The following is a 20,096-nucleotide window of genomic DNA, read 5'->3' as shown; positions in this document are numbered from 1 at the left end:
TAAATGTAAAGTCGTGCATTATGGAATAAGATACCCACAAACAGTGGCGTACATACCAGGGTCGCAGGGGTCGCGGCTGCGACCGGGCCCGGCCCACCAGGGGGCCCGGCCGCCCTGCGACCCAGGTATGTAGGTCACTGGGCCAGCCTCTTCTGCTGGGGGGCCCAGGAGCCAGCCACCTCCGGGCCCCCCGATGCTGGCCCTGCTGTCACCCGGCTGGCTGGCGGGCGCGCGAGGGAGCTCTGTCCCCTGGGTGCTCCCTCTTCAGCTCCCTCGCGCACCGCACTGAAACCGGAGCCGGAAGATGACGTCATCTTCTGGCTCCGGCATCAGTACGCGGCGCGCGAGGGAGCTGAAGAGGGAGCACCCAGGGGACAGAGCTCCCTCGCGCGCCCGCCAGCCAGCCGGGTGACAGCCTGGCCAGCAACACCACTGGACCCCAGGGAATCCCCCCAGCTCTCCCACAGGTAAGGAGGCTGGGGGGGATTAAAAAACAAAAAACTTTGAGTGTGTTAGTATTAGTGAGTGTGTGTGTTAGTGAGTGTGTTAGTGTTAGTGAGTGTGTGTGTTAGTGTTAGAGAGAGTGTGTTAGTGAGTGTGTTAGTGTTAGTGAGTGTGTGTGTGTTAGTGAGTGTGTGTGTTAGTGAGTGTGTGTGTTAGTGAGTGTGTTAGTGTTAGTGATTGTGTTAGTGTTAGTGTTAGTGAGTGTGTGTGTGTTAGTGAGTGTGTGTTAGTGAGTGTGTGTGTTAGTGAGTGTGTGTTAGTGAGTGTGTGTGTTAGAGAGTGTGTTAGTGTTAGTGAGTGTGTGTGTGTTAGTGTTAGTGAGTGTGTGTGTTAGTGAGTGTGTGTGTTAGTGAGTGTGTGTTAGTGAGTGTGTGTTAGTGAGTGTGTGGAGTGTGTGTGTTAGTGAGTGTGTGTGTTAGTGTTAGTGAGTGTGTGTTAGTGAGTGTGTGTGTTAGTGAGTGTGTGTGTTAGTGAGTGTGTGTGTTAGTGAGTGTGTTAGTGTGTGTTAGTGTTAGTGAGTGTGTGTTAGTGTTAGAGAGAGTGTGTTAGTGAGTGTGTTAGTGTTAGTGAGTGTGTGTGTTAGTGAGTGTGTGTGTTAGTGAGTGTGTGTGTTAGTGAGTGTGTGTTAGTGTTAGAGAGAGTGTGTTAGTGAGTGTGTTAGTGTTAGTGAGTGTGTTAGTGTTAGTGAGTGTGTGTTAGTGAGTGTGTGTGTTAGTGAGTGTGTGTGTTAGAGAGTGTGTTAGTGTTAGTGAGTGTGTGTGTGTTAGTGTTAGAGAGAGTGTGTTAGTGTTAGTGAGTGTGTGTTAGTGAGTGTGTGTTAGTGAGTGTGTTAGTGTTAGTGAGTGTGTTAGTGTTAGTGAGTGTGTGTGTTAGTGAGTGAGTGTGTTAGTGTTAATGAGTGTGTGTGTTAGTGTTAGTGAGTGTGTTAGTGAGTGTGTGTGTTAGTGTTAGAGAGAGTGTGTTAGTGAGTGTGTGTGTTAGTGAGTGTGTTAGTGTTAGTGATTGTGTTAGTGAGTGTGTTAGTGAGTGTGTGTTAGTGAGTGTGTGTGTTAGTGAGTGTGTGTTAGTGAGTGTGTGTGTTAGAGAGTGTGTTAGTGTTAGTGAGTGTGTGTGTGTTAGTGTTAGTGAGTGTGTGTGTTAGTGAGTGTGTGTGTTAGTGAGTGTGTGTTAGTGAGTGTGTGGAGTGTGTGTGTTAGTGAGTGTGTGTGTTAGTGTTAGTGAGTGTGTGTTAGTGAGTGTGTGTGTTAGTGAGTGTGTGTGTTAGTGAGTGAGTGTGTTAGTGAGTGAGTGTGTTAGTGTTAGTGAGTGTGTTAGTGAGTGTGTGTTAGTGTTAGTGAGTGTGTGTGTTAGTGTTAGAGAGAGTGTGTTAGTGAGTGTGTGTGTTAGTGAGTGTGTGTGTTAGTGAGTGTGTTAGTGTTAGTGAGTGTGTGTGTTAGTGAGTGTGTGTTAGTGAGTGTGTGTTAGTGTGTTAGTGTTAGTGAGTGTGTGTGTTAGTGAGTGTGTGTTAGTGTTAGTGAGTGTGTGTTAGTGAGTGTGTGTGTTAGTGTTAGAGTGTGTGTGTGTTAGTGTGTGTGTTAGAGTGTGTGTGTCTGTTACTGAGTATGTTTGTGTGCATCTGTCACTGAGTGTGTGTCTGTCAGTAAATGCGACCAGGTGCCTGCCGCCATGTGTTGCGGCCCCAGCCTGCGCAGAGTAAGCGCTCACGCGGGGGGAGGGGGGGTCCGGATCAGTTTTCGCACCGGGGCCCCATGGGTTGTGTGTACGCCACTGCCCACAAACCACTTATACATCAGATGGGATAGAGTTAAGGATAACATTAAATGAAAAGGGAGTATAAATAAGGTGTGTAGGCACTTCTAAAAAAAATTAATAAAGGGTGTATCACATCACAGGTGTATCCCCTATCACCATACAAAATTTCCAAAATCAAACCAAGTGGTTCACCCCAGGAGAATGCACACAAATAAAAATGTCAGCATACAGGCCAGACAGAATATTTTACAAAATATAAAAACATTACATAGTGCTTTCTGTATATATAAAACAATATAAGACACCAATAGAATACAACCTGATTTGGCTCCATACTGTGTAGATTTATTCTGTTGGTGGCTTGTATGTTTTTATAAATATACAGAAAGCACTATATATTGTTTTCATTGGGGATGCACCAAAATATTGGCTGCCGAAATTTTTGGCCAAAAAAGGGCCTATTCCATTACCTGCCTTCAAATTTGCTTAGCAGCATGGAAGGTGTAATACAAAAACATCTCCTACATTTGAAATTCCTGCACTTGCTGCGTATGCCCGGATTTATATAGTCTGCGGTGAGTTCTGTCCATACCAGGACATGGCTCATCCAATCTGGATAACATTTTTCAGTAAAATAAATGTAGAAAGCTCCAGGCACTGCAGAATTAAAACAAGCCAATTTATTGAACCCACAGCCAAAGCAACGTTTTGACCAATATGGTCTTTATCAAGCTGATAAAGATGATATTGGTCGAAACCTTTTTTTATATCTGTATATTGTAATTTGTTATTCATATTAGATTCATTAAAAATGTCTAATATTAATAAAATGATAGAAAAAACTATTCTAAAATCATTTGGGGAAAAAAATCATTTTTGGTTTCGGTTTCCGTTTTTGGCCAAGGGCATCATGAATTTTCCGTTTCGGACCAGAATTTTCATTTCAGTGCAAAACTAGTTTTATTTTTTTCTAGAATATTCTGTCTGGCCTGAATACTGACCTAAGTATTATTTGTGTGCATTCGCTGGGGTGAACCACTATGTTTGATTTTGTGAATTAAATGAAAAGGACTTGTGAACAGTTATAGATCTTTTTTCAACTTAGACAACTATGTAATGCCAATTGTCAGTTGGCATACTTATATTATAACTAGAAGGGAGCAGGTTGCAATGCACAGGGTGATGTCACTAGAGGTAAGCAAATCACAGTGCACAGGATGATGTCACTAGCGGGCAGCTAGCCGGAATTACTCGAAAAAAGCTGTACACTGGCTAGTGATCTTTATACAAAGGAGCTAATTACAGCATGCAGGCTTGTGATCTACATACAGTGAGATAAACTTTGGTGCGTATTTGGAATTATTGTGGCATATATTATTAAATGCATTAATGTTGTAGACACTGTTGTATACGTGTTAGAATAGTCTTTGACAATGTGTCTGCTATGTTTACATTTTGTACACAAATGTAACTGAGTAGAACATTGCCACTTGCCAAAGGAACCACTGTTAGTGACTCATGACTTGAGCTTGGTCCTGGAATTAACAGCATTTTTTTTTAAACTGATCTCCATATTTATTCAAAGTAGTACACAATATTTAATCTCTTGGAAGCAAAGTGGGAGCTGGAGCTTTAAATGAGCTACAAGGGTGGGAATCACAGTCAGGATGAGCGAAGGACGGGAAATGCTCAGAGATACAGACTGTTGATTATATGACACATCCATGCTCAGTCAAAACAAAAATATATTTTGTTTCTCTTGTCACGCTCTAGCTGCGTCAAGCTACTGAAAACCATAATGTTTCTCTTGCCAAGAATAATGAGTGTGAGTACTCAGTTATTGGTTAAATAACTATTTTAAAATAGACGTGTGAGTACTAAAGAGGTAACTGTTTGTCTCAAAAGTTTACAGCACCCTTTATTGGACGTGATCCGGGCATTGACAAATCTCATTGGAGTTGTAACATATATTGTTGCGGCATTCTCATAATATTAATATAAGGCCATTCCTGTCTGGTATTTTATATCCTAGACAGAGATCTAGGGATAGAGATGGGGCATGTGAGGTGTGGATATTAAAATTAAATGTAGAAAATCACATCTCTTTAGAAAAGTGTACTAAAGAACAGGCTTTCAATGTTATTTGCTAAATCGTTAGTATACATTTCAAAGAAAATGTAGTATATAAAGAAAAAAAGGTTAATACACATGATAAGTGAATTTGAATGTTTTATTTATCTGTATAACATCCAGAGAAGTATATGTTCCCCTTAAAATCACTAAACTATAAATGGTTGCACATTGAAATGCAATTGCCAAATTTTAGGCTACAATATCTTTAAAAAAAGAAAAAAAGAAAGGAAAATAAACATCTTCAAGGTGGCACAGCCTCCCCTCCCCCCCCCCCCCCACCCCCTACCCAATGCTGCATGTGTACTACACAGCATCACAACACTGATCCATGTGTACTACACAGCATCACAACACTGATCCGTACTGAGTACACACTTTCTAGCAGCTCCTTAAATGTCTCAATGGTTAGTGTTGTGACTGAGCTCCTCTGAAGTTTGTCTCTCTTTTTCCCCAGTTGCTCTTTGCCTTGTGCACAGAATTGAAGGCTGTTGGAATACATGACAGCATACTATGGCGGCCTTCAGGTCTGTGCACAGGGCAAAGGGCGCTGAAGTGGCACTGATCATCCCACCTCAACCAAACGTGCAGCATTTAATCCTTGGACCCAGGCAGCACAATGTCTTGGCTGGCCCTGCTCACATTTTCCCATATTTCACAGTGCCACCCAGTGTCTCCAAGTGTCCCCATGTCTCCCAGTGTTCCCACTTCTCCCAGTGTCTCTGTGTCCCCATGTCCTCCAGTGTCCCCACTTCTCCCAGTGTCTCTGTGTCCCCATGTCTCCCAGTGTTCCCACTTGTCCCAGTGTCTCTGTGTCCCCATGTCTCACAGTGTCTTACAATGTCCCCATGTCTCAGTGTCCACATGTCTCCCAGTGTCTCATTCTGTATCTCCATGTCTCTCTTTTTGTCTCCCGGTGTCTCTCAGTGTCTCCTAGCATCCCCATATCTCCCAGTGTCCCCATGTCTCACAGTGTATCTGTGTCCCCATGTCTCAGTCTCCCAGTGTTCTCGTGTCTCCCAGTGTCCCCATGTCTCACAGTGTCTCTGTGTCCCCAGGTCTCCCCATATCCCCTAGTGTTTGTTCCTATACCTCACAATGTCGCTTAGCAGCCTATCCTTCCAATTGACTCCCCTCACTTACTTGAGCTGCTGGCTGGACTCCCAGAGCTGCTCCCCCGCGGATTCAGTAAGGGAGATGATGTAACTTCCTACTCTGCCTCTCTCCACACATGGCAACTTCTACTGGCTGCAGTCTAATCTCAGTTTATACTGAGAAAAATTACATTTGTATTGCCGGTATTATTGCAATTCAGACAGTGGCCAGGCAGCCTAAGTATGCCGGTAAAATATCAGCCAGGTGGCAACCCTATTTGTATGAGAGGCTGTTAGTGGGCAGATGGGAAATGATCAATTCCTCTTCCTGTCTAACCTCACACACAGATACTACAGGAACTATGAGAGCATTGAGTTTTACACCCTCTAAAACTGTTCCTGCTGCTCTGTTATCAATCATAGGAGGCTGACTGGAGTACAGAGGACATTGGCCAAGACAGATCTCCCCTCACCAGCCCATCAAAGATCCAAAAAGTCAAATTATAAGTGTTGTAAATAGATTCCCCCTACAGTACAGGTAAATGTAGGCAGGTGCCTTAGATGCCTAATGGGAAATTCAGCATTGAAGTTGGAGTGAAAGCAACCTAAAACCATTTGATTATTTACAATTTGGGGAGGGGGCGGAGGGGAGCGACTCTTAGCAACATAATTCCTGCAGTGTGCTGTTGCTTTAGATTTTAATATAGCAAGCCACTTATATGTACAATTGGAGATGATGTACAAATTTAGTGTAGAATTGAAATTTCAGCAGCATTGTGCAACAGAATTTGGGCTGTGCTGTGGTCTCAAACCTTGAAAATATATTACAGCTACTATTCACTATATATAACAGAGACTGTAATGTGATAATTATTTTATTTAGATTTAATAACGGTGTGTTTTTATATTAGTGGTGTACATTTGGTTCTATTTTTGTACATATTTATCTTGGGCATTACTTGAGCATGCTGTGCCATGTGTAGAATAAGGTTGGAAAATATATAATTGGAGGTCTAGTATTTATATGTTGGTATGCCCCTACATACTAATAGTTACTCTGTGGTCTTCCCTGCTTCTGGAGCCAGTACCAAGTACAAAATGTGTTCCTCTGGTTTATCAGCTGCTGAAAATAACCATGTATTGCTAAGTCTATGTATGTCTGTCAATCATTATAATTTTTTATAAAGCATCAACATTTTCCACAGGGCTGTACAATGGAGGGACTAAACAAGTAATTTCAACAAGACTAGATGGACATTCAGTGCCCCCTGCTCAACACGTTTACAGTCTGTCTGTCTATCTTTTGGGCTAGTTCTTTCTATTTATCTAGCATGTTGATATCAGTTGATATATAGAGAATGAAAAATGTTGTAACTATTGCATTAATGTCTTCCCCCATCTCTGCTAGCAACATTTGTGAACTAATGACCTGATAGAGTTTTAATAATCTTCCTGTTTTGGATTTTTGGCATGATGGTGCACTTGTGGTGAGCATTCTAACTCTGTCATTGTCTCTCTGCCTCTCTCCAGTTTTCACAGCTCATAAAGATTTTTCAGCGGCTGGGTGCTGACAAGTTCCCTTTGGTGGATCAGTCCTTCTTCCCTAACCACAAGCAGATGGTGAGTGTCACTGGTTTCCCATATGGCTTAAAAACTAGACAGGGATATGTCTCCAGGCAGAGGGAATAGATCACAAGGGAGATATGTAAATGGAGCCTGCTATTGTATTGACAAGCGCTGTTTAAAGGAACAGTGGATTCATACGTGTTGTTTTGATGTAAAATTACTCAAATAAAGGATTGCTTGATTTTCCATTATACCCAAAGTTCCTTACCAGGACGATTCATTCCAACCTTGCAGCTGCCCTTAAGTTTATACATCTTAATACAGCCAAGGCACTTCATAAACATGTGTGTAACCTTGCAGTATGCAATGTCTTAAGCACCTAAAAGCATGTCTGGAGCTTAATGTACAACAGTTTTTAGAATTCCAAGTTATTAAATAGTGCCGTGCAGATAAAGGTTAACATGTGTATCAATCCATCACACTAAAATGTAAAAAAAATAAAGCAGAAAGCCATAGTGCTAAATTGTGCATCTGAATTGTGTCCTTTGCCAGGAGAACTTATCTGTTAAGCAAGGCTTTTGCCAGCTGTGACAATGATTGATTTAAGAAAGCACAATATCAAATTAATGTAAGTGGTTTTGGGGTGAGGCAGTCTAGCTTCGGGGCCCGAAAGATATTGAATGGGAAACTCATGGTAGTGAGATTAAGGGCATAATATTAAAAGCGTCAGATCGCTGATTTATTATTTATGGGTGTTATACAAGGATTGTCACAATAAAATGAAGATGATGTGCTGCACACAGGCATGAAGTAGATGAGTTGGAGCTCCAGGGAAAGATAACAGAATTTGTAGTATCAATAGAATAGGCTACACGTAGCACTATTACAGGAAATCATTAAATTGTACCTGAAGATACTACATTTCAGCCAATAAAGGCCTTAATAATATACACACATACGTGTGCAATCATTGGTTGGTGCTAATAATGTGATCTAGTCACATTATACCTGAAAAACAGACATTGTTAGATCAAGTCATGTGCCCAAGTCACATCATAACAGGTAACACTGAACAAGCACAGGTAGGTGCTATAACTCAAGCAAACTATTTGATCTAACCAATGATCCCTTGATCCTGCAAGAGTTTCTCATGTACTTTTTAAATACAACCAAAGTCTCCTGGGTGGAAAGTTGCTTCCTGGCAAACAGTGGTATGACCACTCTCACTCCCAACTATGTTCCTAACTGAAAGAGGGCGAGCAAAGGGGGCAGTTGTTCCCTGAGCCACTTTCCTACTGGGTTTGTGGGCTGAAGAAATTTTTCTGCTGATTAAAAGCAAGTACTTTGGGATGTTTACAGGAGTGAGGGAGTAGGCAGTAGTAGCTCGGGCAGATATTTCCTGGTGGACTGTACTAAAACAAAGTGGTTGTTGTTAGTAAAAACAGTATGTATCTTTTAGGATTGCCTCGAGCTCTGTGAGACCTCCATTACTGGCCTCCTAACTGTCCTGCTTTCTAGGATACTGTCCAGCCTGTCCTTGATGTCCTGCAACTGGTCCTAAGCAGCACAGCACAAGCACTGTGCAACAAACACTAGAACCATACAAAAAGTGCTTCAAAAGTGCTCTCTGCATGGTCTTCTGTGTTAGGTGCCAGGCGAAGAGGATGGGAATCAACCTTGCATGATTTATGCCAGACTGATGTGCCCCTTCAATAGGTACATTTCTGTAAAAAAACATAATTGAATGCTTTGAGTGATTAGAACAATTCACACATAAATCTGTCAGTTCCATTTGCAAAATAAAAAACTTTTTTTTTGTACTTGCCCCAAGGCAAGTTGCTCCCAATAAGAGAAACATTGCTTATTTTAGAAGAGGGTTTACCTAATTCTGGCTATATCTTGCTCTATATGCCTTTGACCGTTCATTTCCCATAGAGACAGACCACCAGGAATAGGAAACTGTTGCTCTTCCAGATATTGTGAGGATATTGATCAGAAGTATAAGTGAATGGCGCTTTCACAGTGTTAACACAGTTGTGGGGTGTGAAAAGGTGTTCCCCGACACCCTAAAACAGGATAATCAATAAAAATTGTGAGGATATGTCATGGAATAACAGGAACAACCAAACAACTTGTAAAATTCAGGGATAAATGTTAAATACCAGTCCCATATAAGGTATTTACCAATCATCATGAGTGCCAATCACCACGATATATTGTGCAAGAAAATTAAATTTCATGGTTGGTGGTTTTCTAAAAAAATTACGTTTCTTAATGTATACAATTATTTTTGATAACACAAAAAACTAGACACCATGTAGTTTGAGTTTTCCCTGACAGAGTTTTATTATGGCCAAATGTCACTTTGATATACAATGCCCAAAAACCCATTAAAATTCCCATGCCAGATAGGTCACCCAGGCAATAATATGACTTTTGCAAGACAGGATTTTTATTTTTTTAAATATACTTTTTTAAAAAAAAAAAACAATTGAGTTAAATAACATAAAAACATCTTTACAATAATCCATAGCACATTTTTTACATTTATTGCGTAATCTGAAATGTGCTCAAAGAGTGAAACAAACTTCTTAGCATGCTGAATGGGGCCCCAAGATTGTCCAAAGTTTATGTATGGAGCCTGTCTTTTCCGTTATACACTTTTCAGCTCAAGCACAACTATGCTATTCATCCCAGTACAGACTGAATTTGAGATATGTAATAGATCAGAAAGTGACAAAAACTAATTTAGGTTCTCAAATATACCACAGTGTGACATCACACATCCTTATGCATATTTGAAAAATGGCTCCAGCAGGCCAAAGATTTGTTTCCATAATTAATATACCAAAAAGTGCAGACTGTGCATTCCTTTTTTTCAGATTTCAACCACAAATTTCCATAGGTTAGCTTCATAATTAATTTCAGTTTTATAACACATTTTATGAAAATGTAAAGGTTAGGATGTGAATATACCTTTGCCTAGCATGGGACTGATCAGTTGCCTCTTGTGGCTAGTCAGCATGGTGCTGGCTCCTTGTTGTCTGTTGGAAATCTTGATGAAACATTTGAGAACTTTTTTAAACAATCCAAGGATCATAACCGCCATTGTCCGATGTAGTGGTTATGATGCCAGCAGTGCTCTAGCACTGTTCCACAGTAAGATGTCAAACAGTTTTAGTGCGGTTTACCCGAGTCCCGTCGGATGCTCTCATCCAATGAGCACAGTACTGCATTAGATGTTCTCTACTCTATAGACACCACCATCTTGTCTTGCTAGAGAAGCACAGATATGGCAGATGCAAACACAAATGTCCAGCAGAACACAGGTAAGTTGTCAGAAAGTGCTAAAATGATTTGACACCTTCATGTGGGAACGTGCCAAGGCAATCCTGCCACCACAACCACTACAAGAAGCTATGCTTGCAACATTCCTTTAAATAAGCTAGGAGTTTTTGTCACTATTTGATCTCACCACAGTTTTAATAATGTTGTTTATGGAAGAGCATGACTTAGAAAGTACTTTTAAAACCCAAACACAAGAACATTCAATGCAAATATATAGCATATACATATAAAATACTCTTATTTGTGAAATAATGTAGAAAACCAGTAAATTATAGATTTCATGTTATAAAAACAGCTACTCCCTACACGGAATGGAGTGAAGATATATTAAAACATTTTGCTCTATAAAGTTAAATAAGAGGAAAAAAATATATAACCAGAAAATGTAACAAAACCTCAGTAAAACATACTCTTCTCACCCATTTTTAGAACAGACGCTCCTGTCTCAGATTAAAAACAAAAATAAAATGGCTTTATATTAGAAATCTACATAAAATTCATCTATAAATTATCCAGTCAAGCAAAAATATAAAAATATACAGAGGCTTATTGTGAGGCAGTGACAAACTGATTTGCAAAATTCAGACCAAGACAGTAGAGTTTTTTTGTTTTTTTTTAAATCTTCCCTGTTAAGTTAAAGATTTACCAACTCTCCTATCTTGGTCTAGGTTCTGTAAGTCTATTATAAATCCACCATGACTCACTGATTAGAGAGTAGACCTCTTTATGTATTTTGCGATAGATTTACAAATTGGTGCAAGCTAGGAGCAGAAAGGTTACTTATATGGCAGAAAGAAGCCTATAAAAGAGGTGCACATCAAATAATCTGAGCACTCCTAATAGCTTGGAGCTGCAACTGCATTTAATTCGAGGAACATAAAAATAAAATATCATCACTTCTCACAACTGTGTCAACTTAAAAAAAAAAAAAAAATAGTTTTGGTTTGGAAGTCCCAAATCTGTTTGATTTACATTATTACAAATAATATAACATATCTAGAAGAAGAAACCTGGGCACCCTTTTTTTGCTAGGAGTCCCTCTAATTTTTAAACATCCCAAGCTGAATATTACATTTATTTGGCTGTTAAGTGCTTTAGTTTACAGGGTTATTCCCTAAAATGAGAATTGTCAGAAATTCAAAGAGATTTTTAAAATAAAGGCCAAGATAACTGAACTATAAACAGTAAGCTATGCTTCCAGTTCTGCTACTTTAGCCTTAAATTTGAAATTCACTCTGAATACCCAATCATTCCCACTTTAGTAAATAACCCTGCAAGTCTATGGAAAACCTTATGAGGTCAAATTAAGCATTTCATGGAAATTGCTGACTTCACCATAAGTGAAGAGGACGTTAAAGGTACTGCACATATTTTATGTTTTACTAATATATGATGAAGCAGTCCCAGCAGTGGAAGATGGGTGAAATATGAAGGAAGAAAACTTTGATATTTCAATGTATGTGCCAATGACAGGAATCTTATACATTGGTATCGATTTCTAGGTTAGGCTGTCTGTTCTCTTCCAGCCAGAAGTCACTTCACCCATACCTTATCCTGGAGAGTAATGTAGCTTATTTTATCTGGGTTGCGTTCTACCTCTGACTTGCGCCAGCATAAATGGCCAAAACCTATAATTAAATACATGATAAAATACTGTTGCAATCACCCCCAAATTGGCCAGGGTGATGGGAAGGTTCCCATTTATCAGTGCAATGAGAATAAACATTTTCTCCAGCAATCCACTTGATTGTTTTTAAGGGATTACTGATATTATCCCGGTAAGTTCCTTGTGAAATAGATCAGATCGTGTTAACATCTACTCAAAAGCACAGAAGCAATTCACATTGTCAAAAAAAAAAAAATTTAAAAAAAAAATTAAACCCATAAACCCTACTCTGCAAAAATGCACTTTTTTGGAAGGTGGAGGAGTAAAATATTCCGTTTTTTTTTTTTTCCCCCCATGATTAGATACAGCTTCCTATACTTTTTTGTGTGAGCTATTCAATATTATGTTTAAAATGTACTATTACAACTGTAATCACCTGTCTGTTGCAGTCAACATGTCAACTGGCTAGTTATACATCGCCCCTTGTGGTATGAGATTCAGGACTGCAAAGCAATGCTCAGCACTATGTGACAGTTACATACATTTCCAAGTGTCCATGCCTTCCACTTTCCAGTCTATCTTTACAACAATGCCCTTGTTGATGTCTGTACACTTTGCATATAAAAGAAAGTAAATGCATTATCCAGAGTCACAAACAGGTTATATCAGCAACACTCTGGAATTCTTGACGTTATACACTTAGGAAAGCTAAAAGGACCTTCCAACAGAATTCTGCCCAGATCTGGCTTAAAAATGGGTGATTGAAAACCAAAATAAACAGAGTGATTAAAAAATATACTCTTAATAATGATGGCAAAGATTTAAGTGTTCGAAGTGCTAAATTTTGCAAGAAAATAGGCACAAATGTCATTGCTGTGTGTTTTCATATCATTGGTACTGTCCATTGCAGCTTCTGGCCCAAAAGGATTCAGGGGTCCGTAGTGTTGATTATGGTTTTGTCTGGTGGTGCCCATCCTCTGTACCAGCTACAGTAACCCTCTTTTTGCTTGATGCAGGCGTAGTTCTGGGACTGGTAGCCAGGATAGCCAAAGTTGGACAGCATGTCTGTCCAGAGGCACTCGTTTTTGGATGTGATAAAACAGGGCAAGTAGTAACATGACTTTATCTGCAAAAGAACATGGAGAAACACAGTTGTGACTCTCATTCTGATGAAACAGGGTCAACTAGAATTGGTTAGTAACAGCTGTGGGAAATGAAAATCTACAGAAGTTCTACGGTCAAGTTTTGTCAACTTCAGACTTGACCATAATACAAAGTAGCCCCACCATTTTCTTATATCAATATGAGGCAGGACTAAGGAACAGGTCTCACCTTGCAATTGCAGCCCAGATGGTATCGGTGATTAAGCCCTTTGCGCTGAGCGAGGGTCAGTTTTTCCCATTTTTCAATCAGGTTGCACAGACCTGTATACACCTTTCCTTCATATACACGTCCTATGCAGGAGAACAAGGAGCAGAATAAAATCACTCGTTAGAGGTCAAGAAATACGAGAAGTTTCTTTTGTATGATTTGTGCTCTTTAGGACATGGACATGGAATGGGTAACAAATGATGGGCTATTTCCTACAGTATGACATTTTCTAAAAAAAAAAAAGAAACCCATGCCAAATGATTCATTAATTAATGAGTGTCATGTAACCTGGCTCCCATAATAGGATACTGATGCCAAAACCAGTTAGAGATAATTACTTATGATTATTTATCATCCAGGTCTAAACAGATCACACAACTAGCATCAAACATATATAATCAAATAAATTTAAATACAAAAATGCTTAACTGTCAGTGAACAAAGTTGTGTGCAGAGGTGGAAGGTTCCCTTCTCTTGTGGTTTATCATCGACAATATAAACAAAACAAAAAACCACAAGCTCTATACCTATTGTGTGTTTTGTTTATATTATTTTTTTGTTTGCCTTAATGTATCTGTTTAAATATATAGATTTTAGCATGAGGTTACCTACCTGTTATCAGGTACTGGTATTTGTTGACTTCCAGTTTGACCCCACACAAGCTTTCAGAGGCTTCTGTGTAGATGTACTGGACCAGAGGCATCATTTTAAAACCACGATACATCTAATAAGAAACACAGAGAAGGCGTGTAAATTGCAAAACCAATGGCATTTGGAATGTGCGTTAATTATTAACAGCAATGGAGGCACTGTCCAGGAGCTTTTGTTTACCCCCTGTCCTCCTAGAATCTTTCAAATAGGTTGTAGCATATGCCAAGCCAATTATCACATACATACATATATATCATACATGATCTTACTGGACCAAAAAGGGAAAGTTAGCAGCAGGGCTTTACAAATATAGTTTTTGGGGAGTAATTTCTCTAAAAATGAAGAGACGGACATAGTTTAGGTACAGATTTCGAAATGTAAACTCACTACATCACAGTTCTATTTTTAAATAGGACAATTGCATTATCCAACTTTGAAAAAGCCCCAAATTGACTTTATATTTTAGCAAACAACTATTAACTCTTGGATACCAGCTCCTCTGGGATATTCCAACAGTCCTGTACGTGGTCTGCTACAGATTGTCTGTTATGTCTTTAAACCAGTTTGGAAAAAACAGCCATAAATTTTATCAAGTTCCAAAAAAAACACAAAGCGTCATTATTTTTCTACTACACTCAAAGTATTGGTACGATTATCTAAATCCACTGAGCTTACAATTTACTTTAGGAGATCTACTATCCCCTAAAGTGATCAGACAAGAAAGATTGTCAAGCTGAATTTGTGCCATTTACATTGTGAAAAGACAGATGGAAATTGCTCTCAAATATGTTTCCGTAAAATTATTAGGGGTCCTTCAAATAAAAATTTCAAAGAAAGTCTTATCTTTGGTCACCTAATATGAAGTTTTCCACCTAATTATTCACTACAACCTTGATCTATCACAAAGGTCAGAATTAATTCAACATACAACTATTTGTCTAGTTGTAAAAGGAAAGTTATGATGTTGAATAAGAAACCCAATCTTGTCAAATAAATTGACTTTGAAAAAGCAAGCAGAAGTTGGCACTGGATTAGCATATTAGCCTGAGGTCACTATTGGCTAATGATAAAAGGTCTCTCAAAGTCCACCCTGTAAGCCATCTGGATTTAATAAGGGGAGTTACACCCACAATGCTTTGATTTATGAGCTGTCAAACACCCAATACAATGATGCAGGAATTGATTAATAGAATTAGCTCCCAATACCTATTTTTTCTCCCCGTTTTTTACAGGAGCAGTTTTTCTGTAGTCTAGCGACCACATGAGATCTTCACCCTAAAATCTCTGTGGATAAAGTCTGTATAGGATTATAGAATCAACCATTATTCTGTCATATTGATAGAGATTTTTGAAGTGCCACAGACAGTGTTGTACATTTTTATTGTTTGGAATAATTTCCTAAATCTTGAAGGTTCTTATTTTGTAACTTTGTTTCCTTTGCTTATTTTTTGAATGTATGCAATTCTTTTCTGCAAAGCAATTTATTTAATCTTTACATCACTTTCTCCAACGGAAAATAATTCTGTTTAATTTCCTTTTTCTGCCGCTCTAAATTTGGATGTCTATTCTGAAATGTATTTTTTACAAAAAATGGCAGGATGCGGGTAAAGGGGACACTTTTAGATCATTTAAAAAAAAAAAAAAAAAAAAAAAACGAACAACTTAACAAACCTGTATTGGACACCAAAAACCAAAGATGTTTTTCAAAACACTTTTATAAATCCCCCCATTGTGTCTAGACTTTAAAATACAGAGAATTGAGAACATTGAAGCACATTTGTTTAAATTCAACTCTTGTAGTGGCAAGAAAAGGTATGTTTTTTGCAGGAAAATAGATTAATGGGGGTAAAAATAATGCCCAGCACATTTGTGTTTTCTGAATTAGAATTCTGAGTACAACATGTTTAGAAGTTACATAATTCTTCTCATTTTTACAATTCGTACACACGCAGTTCACATTCAGTTAAAACATAGCAATATATGAACGTATCTATTAGATACCATTAGGTAGTTTGTTGCCTGGAAAGATATCAATCATAATTCTTCCACTACTGTTAAAGGGACACTCCAAACCCCTAAAGCACTTTAGCTTGCTGAAAAGCTTTGTGTGACAAATGTCTCCTTTTCATTTTGGAACAAGTGCAGATTTCAATGTAAATTGAAACTTTTATAAATTAACCCGGTTATACCACCTTGGCTTTCAAGAGGACAACAGGCCCTGTTACTTCCTGGTTTCATTAGCTCAGTGGAGCTAAACGCAATAAGCAGGGACTGCCCAGAACACCTGCCTTGCAAAGACTTGTCATTAAGCTGCATTGGGAAGTCTGTGATTGGACAGCCGCATAAAGTCTGGGCATGGTTAGAAGGGGAGGGTTTACAAAGGCAGCAGACAAGAGAACTGAGTTTTGCAAGCTGTTTAGACATAGCCCCTAATGAAGGCTTGCATGCATTTAAAATTCATTCCTTTTTATTGGTGATACATTTATAAAACAGTGATTTTTATTTATTTGGTATTTGGGCAGTGGAGTGTCCCTTTAACTTAAGAGGTAAGTCTTCCACTACACTTAGCCTGGAAAGATATGTTTTCATTATGGTTTGTCAGTAGTGGTAGATTTTCTCCTAGAGCTGGTTGGAAGAAATATAGCACAGGAGACTGCATAGATTGTTCCAAAGATGTGACATGCTGGTGTATATAGCCTATATCAGTGGTAGGCAGCCATCAGCACTCCAGATGTTTTGGACAACACCTCCCATAATGCTCTTACAGCCATAATGCTGGTTCATTATCAAAGCGACATCTAGATTACTGATGGTTGACTATACTCAGCCATACAACTAAAGTTACTGTTTATAAATCCAAATATAAAAACAAAAGAATCCTCCAGCACTTTACCGGTATAAAACCGTTTTATCCAAATCTACTAGTCACTTTGGCTCTGGATTTCTATCCTCGCACAAAGACCTACACATGGCCTCTCTTGGATCTGCATTTAAATAACAGCATTGTTATTGGGACGACATGTGGCCTGCTTGTTTCTCCCCAAAGCTTTATTCTGTTTAATAAGTTGCAGGTTTTAAGACACTGAGCCAAAAGCATTACTTTCCTTTCTTGGCAAGGGAAATGAGCCAGCCTCATGACTCGAGGGTCACAGCCAAGCCTTTAACCCCATACACTTCGCAAGCTATGAGATCAAGTTATTAAAACAGTCTGGTTAAAATCCACCTAATTGTAGTAACTGCTGGAAGAGATACCTGCAACCATTTTGCTTTCACATGCATTGCATGCTCCTGTGGCAGGAAAATGGTTACCAGAAAGACTTAGAAGTATGTTTACACTGGAGAGAGTTCTGGAAGTTGATGCTCCAGGCAGCCATCTCTTTAGGTAGAGGAGGGGGTTGGGGAAGCAGACTATTGGCAGAGCATTTTGTTGCCACTCCTGTCTACATGGCAGCCTCCAGAGAAAAGTAGGAATGTTATTTTATGTAGAATTTTGAAAATAAAAAAGGAGAATTTCTTTACCAAAGATGACAATAAATAAGATATATTCACAAGTTGGAATTGAAGCTTGAAAGCACATATCTGTCTATCCAGTGTGCGCCCAGAGAAAGACGAGGTAAAAAAGGATTATATCATGTGTTTACAAAACCAACATGCTGAATTACCATGTCCCCTACCAATGGACACTGGCCATTAAATATGTTCAAAAAACAAAAACAAAACACTTAGCAACTTTATTGGCAGATACAGCATTTATATTGGAAAAGAAATGGTTTTGCAATGCTTTATTCTTGAGTCTATAAACTTAGTGGCATCATCATTACCCTGAAAGTGACTATAACACCGCACTAATAAACATTACTAAAGTGCGTAGTGGAGTGGAGGTAAGTATGCACTTACATCCACAGCATTTCCGTTTCCAGGGTTATGATATCAACTCTTAATGATCTTGATGCATGCTTGAGCATCTGCAGAGAAATATTGTACCTTGTACCATCTCCTTCCACAGTACTCTGAACATGCGTGTCTCATGGCGCCAGCATACACAGTTGCGTCACTGTCAAAATATTGACAGGAATGCTCTGACTGTTTCAGGACAACAAAGCATTCAAAGAAAATAGAAAGAAAAAAAAAACTTTCTAATATCTCAGATACAAAAGTTCCACTGTTACCATTATATTAAATTAGCCATTTGCTTCTATTATTTATTCAGACTATATGTTTTTTGAGCCCTACTCATTATGGTAGTAAAAATAGAGCAGAAATACAGAATTTTTCTAATTCAGCTATTCTGGACTACAAATTGAAATTCACACTTAAATGAAATTCGCCTTGAGCTTTTTTTCATATAGCATGAGTGATATACCAGATACAGGTAAAACAGTAGACTTTGGTTCATTAACTATTAATACACTTCAACATTTGGAACTGGGACTATTGGCGGTATGAATATTTAACCCCTTAAGGACACATGACATGTGTGACATGTCATGATTCCCTTTTATTCCAGAAGTTTGGTCCTTAAGGGGCTAAAGGTACACTCCAAGCCTTATAACCACTACAGCGTGCTTTAGTGGTTATGGTGCCAGGAGTGCTCTGGCACACCTCCCCCCATTGTCTGCTGTGTATTGCTCCCCACATCCACTACCTAGGCCAGAGAACTAAGATCTCTCTGTCTGAGCTAAATCGTGAAATGCAGGGCTTAGCTCATGGAATGAAGGCAATCAGGTGACAAGCTTAGCTCAGGACAGCAAACAAAAGTTCCTAAACAGGAGCTATCGGTCCTCTGGCTGTGAAAGAGGAGGTGGGTAGCATTTGGAACCCATCATTCTAAAACGATTTGACAGCTTACAATAGGTATAGTGCCAGGGCAATTCTCTCTGTAGCGTTTATGGTTCTTGGAGTTTTTCTTTAATACACAAAGCAACAATATTTGTCTACATAGATGTACAGGTTCTATAATGAGGCCAGGGGTATGAACTTCTTACTTTCATTTGCTTTACAGTGTAGCGCATGGTTCCAAAGGGTCCATCCTTCATAAGCTTCTTCCCCACCACTTTGGCTCTTATCACTAAAAAAGACAAAAAAAAAACAAAAAAAACTAAAGTTAATGGACTGTAATATATTAATAGTTTAACTGTATTATTTTACATTTATGTTTAAATGATGTACTGTTTTACATTACATAGAGACAGTGATTATTTTAGAATATTACTTTATTTGTTATAAATACCACCTGTAAATCTCTTTTCCAGATTCCCTTTGAAGTTTCCTTTGTAGTTCATATAACATTCTAAGGTTACATGTCTGTAATTAGGTAACACACCTGTACTGTTATTATAGTGCTAAAGCAGTTCTATTGTAACAGGCATAGAGTTGACACCCCAGGCATATATTTCTAAACTACAATGCCCAAATTCAGTGTGGTTATAGGGATTTATTCAGTAAACAGTAATCTGACAGCAGATCAGTCTAGACTCTATAGGTATACACTCCAGCCACAGAGTTTGATCACAGCGTTATCATCTCAGCCTTTTATTCTCCCCCCACCCTCCCCACCCTCCTCTGCCCACTTGAATAAATGGTATAACACTTTTTATTTATTAACCTTTTCCCAGCACCGATGTCTCTCAGAGCTGGGTTCTGGCTCCGCTCCCCTCCGACAGCCCGCGATGAGCAGGTGCTAATGTGCATTAGACCTCACCATAGGGAAGCATTGAATCAATGCTTTCTTATGGGGAGAAATTTGACGCTGGATGTCCTCATGTAGAGCATCAGATACCAGACCAAAGGTCAGTTTCGAATCAGGAAGCCCTCTAGTGGCTGTCTGCTAGAGTTGTCTCTTGAACTGCAATGTTTAACATTGCAGCACTAGGTGCAAAATGGACACTGCACCCAGACCACTTCAATGAGCTGGATTGGTTTGGATGCCTACAGTGTCCTTTTAATTTGAATAACATCTAGACTAGTGACCGGCTACATGTATATTTTTCTGGGTAGATACAATGTATTGTGTTGTATGGATTTCAATGTGACATTATCATGTTATTAAGTTTCCTTAAATTTCTGAAAATTAT

At 39.0% G+C, this 20,096-nt stretch overlaps 2 protein-coding genes across 3 annotated transcripts in view; one reads left to right on the top strand and one right to left on the bottom strand.

Moving 5' to 3' along the window:
* SYN3 (synapsin III) overlaps window positions 1–20,096 on the top strand; it is a 457,322-nt gene that overhangs the window by 257,699 nt on the left and 179,527 nt on the right. For both annotated transcript variants that reach the window (XM_063447546.1, XM_063447547.1), the window contains exon 6: window positions 7,011–7,100. In XM_063447546.1, coding sequence (XP_063303616.1) covers window positions 7,011–7,100 — 90 coding nt within the window. The remainder of the gene's footprint in view (window positions 1–7,010; window positions 7,101–20,096) is intronic.
* TIMP3 (TIMP metallopeptidase inhibitor 3) overlaps window positions 9,531–20,096 on the bottom strand; it is a 36,863-nt gene continuing 26,297 nt past the window's right edge. Inside the window, exons 2-5 of the mRNA XM_063447548.1 lie at window positions 19,008–19,090; window positions 13,984–14,095; window positions 13,333–13,454; window positions 9,531–13,126 (exon numbers count right to left, since the gene is read on the bottom strand). Coding sequence (XP_063303618.1) covers window positions 12,929–13,126; window positions 13,333–13,454; window positions 13,984–14,095; window positions 19,008–19,090 — 515 coding nt within the window. The 3' untranslated portion in view covers window positions 9,531–12,928. The remainder of the gene's footprint in view (window positions 13,127–13,332; window positions 13,455–13,983; window positions 14,096–19,007; window positions 19,091–20,096) is intronic.

Source organism: Pelobates fuscus, chromosome 3 (genome assembly GCF_036172605.1).
Source record: "Pelobates fuscus isolate aPelFus1 chromosome 3, aPelFus1.pri, whole genome shotgun sequence".
NCBI classification, from domain to species: domain Eukaryota; kingdom Metazoa; phylum Chordata; class Amphibia; order Anura; family Pelobatidae; genus Pelobates; species Pelobates fuscus.
The sequence above is the reverse complement of the archived record's forward strand: the minus strand, read 5'-3'. Positions and strand labels throughout refer to the sequence as shown.